The sequence below is a fragment of the Lepidochelys kempii genome, chromosome 2 (genome assembly GCF_965140265.1).
Source record: "Lepidochelys kempii isolate rLepKem1 chromosome 2, rLepKem1.hap2, whole genome shotgun sequence".
In the NCBI taxonomy this organism is placed as follows: Eukaryota; Metazoa; Chordata; order Testudines; family Cheloniidae; genus Lepidochelys; species Lepidochelys kempii.
Genome location: NC_133257.1, coordinates 92721892 through 92727612, shown reverse-complemented (window position 1 = coordinate 92727612; position 5721 = coordinate 92721892). Strand labels below are relative to the sequence as shown.

At 39.9% G+C, this 5721-nt stretch overlaps 1 protein-coding gene across 1 annotated transcript; it reads left to right on the top strand.

Annotated features, from left to right (window-relative positions):
• The first annotated feature begins 4527 nt into the window (after positions 1 to 4527).
• MC2R (melanocortin 2 receptor) lies at positions 4528 to 5500 on the top strand. Its single transcript, XM_073329433.1, has one exon. It carries the CDS (start codon positions 4547 to 4549, stop codon positions 5498 to 5500), a length of 954 nt encoding a protein of 317 aa, XP_073185534.1. The 5' UTR covers positions 4528 to 4546.
• Positions 5501 to 5721: the final 221 nt, after the last annotated feature.

Sequence of the window (5721 nt, the reverse complement as noted above, 5' to 3'; positions counted from 1 at the left end):
GGAACAGTGAATATTTGTATTTCTCCTAGCCGCAGTACAGTATCTCAGACTTAGGAGTTGCACTGTCATCTGCAAATAGTCTGAAGTGTGCTTTAAGCAGCACTACATGGAACCAATCAAACTCAGCTTGCAAAACCATCTCTGAATGGAGTCATTATTTCTCTACTGTCTATTTTTAGAGGTAGAAAATAAAGTGAACAGACTTCCAATGAGACTTGATGATGAAGCTCCTCATTCTGCTCCCATCAAAGTCAATGGGAGTTTTGCCACTGAATTAAATGGAGTAGTTTCAGGACTGAAATGCTGGAGATGCATAACCTGCTCTAGTGACAAAAGCTTTTACAGGGGCAGTGGTTTCTGGATCAAGGAGATAGACTTAATCATTTAGAATGCCACCAAAGCTAACACCACAGTATCTCTAAAAATGCAACTTATCACCTTTCTATCCTAATAGGTGGCATTTTTTTCTAAAATAAAGAAAATCTGCAAGCCTGATGTAAATCCATCATTTCTGCCTTGTTGGTGAGTTTATCAGTCATTTTGTGCAGTCCAAGAGAACCCAAGAAAAATCAATACCCATTCAGTTTTCGGTGTATCATGTACAGCCAAGGGTTTAGAGAGTAATTATAGTTGCCCTCTCTCTAGCCTGGAGTGCAAAGGTTTTATATCAATGATTCAAATATGGCAAAGAAATCTAAGAAGTGATCAAAGTTTAAGGAATACAGTTTATTCAATGCGTCTCAAGCGTTTATCATTATATGCATTATAGATCTGAACTGAAACTACATCTTACCTGGAAGTAGAAGTCAAGGAAAATGAGCGAATTTAAAATTTTTCTTTTTTTAGTCTAATGAACTAAAGCTCTATTCAATAAAAACTCAAGTACAGAACTGATGAGTTCCTGGAATGCCCAAGTGCTACAGTCTCTTCAGTGCAATTGTAGTGCACAGAAAAGGATATTTTCCGGCCAGATCTACAGGGATTTACACAAAGGGAGCCCTGCATTATGTTTAAGGGCTCAATCCTGTGTAGTGCTGAGAGCCTTCAATTCCTACTGAGGCCAGTAAGAGTGATCAGCACTTCAATGGATCAAGTCCTGGGTCATGATTCTCAGTTATGCAAAGGCTCCTTTATGCCCCTTTGACAGTGTAAATGTGCCTTAAGCTACCAAAGTGGTTTGAAAAAGAGGAGCACTAGGACCCAGTGGTGCCTCACCATCCTGTCCTCATATCAGCTTTGAGGAAACTGCAGAGAGGAGCTACTCTAGCCATGAGGGGTAGAAGTATCCAAATCAGGGGCTGAGGGGCAAGAAGTAAAATAGGGCCAGCCTGGACCACTCCTGGACCCAGGACTATGCAGGAGAGATCCCACACACATACTCTGGGGGCACTAGGACCAAGGTGGTGCCTCCCTTCCCCAACCCCGCCATGTGGCTGTGGGGAAAAACTGCAAAGAGGCGCCAACCAGACCCTCCAGCCTGTAGACAGAAGCAGCCAAAGCAGAGATGCTGGGACATTCATAGAACTTTCTACAGTTTTGGCTGGAATTTCTCTGTCCTGTTGCCACAACCCTCCCACTCCCTCACAGTCTCTTCACCTCAGCTTGCTCCTCTTGCCTTGTTCTCCCTTGCCATGTCCCCTTCAACTTCCTCCCCTCCCCTTTTCATTCCAGTTACCTGATCCACTCCTCAGTAAACTCACCCCCCCAAAAAAATTGCAACACAAAGATGAGGTTTGCTGCCATCACATTCTTTGCTCTGCTTGCGTGTTATAGCCCTTCCCATGGCCTGTCTTGTTTATTTAGACCATAAGCCCTTTTGATACCAATTACTGTACTGACATCAGAAAGTTATGTGATTGCAAGTAGTAATAGTGGTCCATGGGATGCTCACTAGTGGGGAGAGGTTGGTCCATCAGACACTAGCTCCATTAAGATGCGGTCCACCCTAGGAAAAGTTTGAGAACCTGGCTTTACATGGGGCTTTTTTCTCCACAACCTCTAAGTAACAACAGAAAACTTCAGGACAATGGCAGACAGACCTGTTCCCATACCAGTTTGAGCAGATATCATTTAAGGTTCAGTAAGTGTGGCATATCCCTAGCACATGTCATTGTTTGGGTTACAATTATTTTTAATGAAGAAAAAAATTGGGAAAAAAATGTATTCAGAAGGAGAAATATGAAATTCAGGTTTTTTATTTTGCATTTTTCCCATTCCCCAAATTAACCTTGTAGACATTCAGTTCAACATATTTCCAGTGAAGCAACACCTGTACAGCCCTGTTTTGTTGACTATTATAAGGAACCCTCCAATTCTATTAAAATTAATAGCTGCTACTAGCCACTAAATATACACAATTTATTCTTGCAGACCAGGGTTTAACAGCATCCACTACTTTTTAATATGCCATTGATCTGTGTGAATATGATGCCTTACTTACTAGAAGGTCAGAGGAAATAAGCTCAGTGATATCTGCTGAGTGTGGGAACAAAAATATCTTGTAATGAAACCATATATGAAAGAACTTTGATTTAATAAATGCATTTTTCCCTGTGGGAGGTGCTTTTTCTGAATCCCATTGAACTATAGTTGTATCTGTTTTTATTAAGTGAATCAAATATTAAAATAAAATTGTTCTGAAATTGACGGCTAGCTTTATAAATCCTAAAGCTTCCCTGTGGCAGTAGCTCAGAGAGTTGGAAAGCTCGTCTTTCTCACCAACAGATTACCTCACCTGCCTTGTCTCTGGAAAAATCCCTGTAAATTTACAGACAAAGCTGAGTCTCCCATTTTCAGTATTAATTCCCTCCTGAACTCCCATGCATTATTTATAATAGAGAATTTTCAGTTGGATGCAGTGCACTTGTGCTATATAATGTAACTCATTTACTCATATCAGAGAGTAACACAGATAAACACAGGCATTCTCCTGAACGTTTTCTTTTAAACCTAAGTGAAGTGAGTTGCAAGTGTTAGTCCAGTTCCTGATGGCTATCAAAAGCCATGACCACAACTTACAACTTTGCTAACAATCTCAGCAGCAGAGAACTCAGTGATTGAATGGTGATGAACTGTGGTCAAAGCCATTGGCTACTGAAATGGGACTGAACACAGTTGTCTATATTGTGGATAAACCATATCAAGCACAAATTCAGCTGCACTTATTCCTGACATCTGTTGTCAATAACAGGAGGTTTGCAGTGGGAGGAAGAGCATAGCATAAATTAGGCTTTTATGTGTGCCCCTTTAAAACTAAGGCTATGTCTACACTACAGACTTCTGTTGGTATAGCTATGTTGGTCAGGCATGTGAAGAGGTGTGATCCCTGATTTATATAGCTTAAATATCTTTCTTCTGCTGGTTTTAATTATGAACAGAAAGTGGATATTCTGAATAGCAACCGTAAATGTATTCTGCAATTGGGGGCATAATAATGACAGAAAGATGTAGGTCCTATTGTCCCAAGGACAAAATAATCCACCAATTTACATCTTAATGAATAGTTACAAGCATACAGAGCTTGATCCAATTCCCCTTAAAGTCAATGGAAAGATTCCTGTTGACTTTAATGGGATTGGATCGAGGTCATAATGAAAAAAGAACATCAAGTACACTGAAGCAAAGCTTTCAATATTTGGGCTGAATTTGTTCAAGAATTTCCTTTGGATCTGAACCTAAATTACTGTTATGTTTGCCAAATCAGAAGAACATTTCAATTTACTTGAAAAGTGGCCTCAGACAGCTCCACCAGTTAAATAATCTCTAATGTGCCAATGAAAAATATTTACAAGTTTTCATATGTTATATATATGAAAAAGCAGAGATGATCCATGCCTGCTGACAGTGGTGGGGCAGAGTGAGAGCAGCTGGCTTCAGCAGTGTTACTGAGCATGCTCAATCTGTGTGAGCATGCTAAATACAAGCCAGGCAGCAAATCTGGGGGGTGAGGGGCATGTGACCTCCCCACGCATCACCTCAAAACAAGTGTGAAGGTAAATATGCTGTTGTCCTACACATCAGCTTCAGTTGGCATTTATCTGGTTTGTTTCTTATAATGTTGTCAATCTTGTGAGAAGTGCCAAAATTATTCAAAGTAAGCAGTTAGGCAAGTAAACATTGCCAGACATTCAGGGAGTCTGGGATCGATTTCAGCAAATGTAGGAGGCCAAATAAGAAGGGAAATATTCTTGTCTTTAGTCAGCCTAAAAAGGAATTAACATTTCATTTTCCTTTGAGGTTTGGGCTGAGGCTCAGGACAACTTTTACTTTGTCCAAACTAATTTACTGATGAAAAATGTTCATTCCATCACAGTAAATTCATAGGTTGAACTTCAAAATATCTAATTTTGACACACAGATGTATTAATTTTCCTGTCACTTACTTTTCTCTACATTTTATCATAGGTGGCTGAATACAACTCGCTTAAGTCTTACAATTGCTAAAGATAGAACCAGAAAGGCTTCACCACAGAAAAGATTATCCGAAAGACAGGTCGGTTTCTCAGTCACGCCTGAGTAATCACACATTTTTCTACAAGAGGAAGAAATGAGGCCTGATAGTGCTTCTCAAATAATGAGACTCCTAGGGCAGACACGTGTTCCTTCATTTGAAAATACCAGTAATCTCTCCATGAACAGTGACTGCACCCAGGTTGTAGTACCAGAAGAAGTCTTTTTCACAATTGCCATTGCTGGAATACTGGAGAACCTACTTGTCCTTATAGCTGTGATCAAGAATAAGAATCTCCACTTGCCCATGTACTTGTTTATCTGTAGTTTATCAGTTTCAGATATGTTGGTCAGTCTGTACAAAACTTTGGAGAACATCTTGATCATCTTATGCAAAATGGGGCATCTGACACCTCGTGGAGACTTTGAGACCAAGATAGATGATGTCATGGATTCTTTATTTGTTCTGTCTTTGCTGGGGTCAGTTTTCAGCTTGTTAGCCATTGCAGCTGACCGATACATAACTATATTTTTTGCATTACAGTATCATAACATCATGACACTGAATCGTGCTTTAATCATTTTGGCAGTAATTTGGGCATTCTGTGCGGGGAGTGGCATTGCTATGACCATCTTCTCCCATGAAACAGCTACAGTCATTTCCTTCACTATTCTGTTTCCTTTTATGTTAATTTTTATATTATGCCTCTATATCCACATGTTTCTGCTTGCACGATCTCATGCCAAAAAGATCGCTTCACTGCCTACCAGTGCAGTTCCCCAGAGAGTTAACTTGAAAGGAGCTATTACATTAACTATTTTCTTTGGTGTTTTCCTTTGCTGTTGGGGACCCTTTCTTCTTCACATCCTCCTCATGAAGTTTTGCCCACTTAACCCTTACTGTGCTTGTTACATGTCCGTTTTCCATGTGAATGCAACACTCATCTTGTGCAATGGCATCATTGACCCTATGATTTATGCATTCCGAAGTCCAGAATTACGGAGTACATTGAAGAAGATGTTCTGTTGCACCAGATCAGACTGGAATTAGTGAGTACCAAATTTGAAAAATGTTTGTAAAATTAAGTCTACAGTGCCTTGCAGAAAGAATGATGGTAAGAATGATGTTCAGAATTATAGACACTAACTAAGACCAGAATTCTGCAAAAAAACTTTCACATGTTCTTACCTTAATACACTTTGGGTAGTCCCACTGACATCAGTAGTACTATGAATTCAACCTGGAACAGGTGCAGAGAAGGGCTACCAGGA

Excerpts from the sequence above, each read along its gene's own strand:
- MC2R (XM_073329433.1), top strand. The coding sequence starts at position 4,547 with ATGAGGCCTGATAGTGCTTCTCAAATAATGAGACTCCTAGGGCAGACA.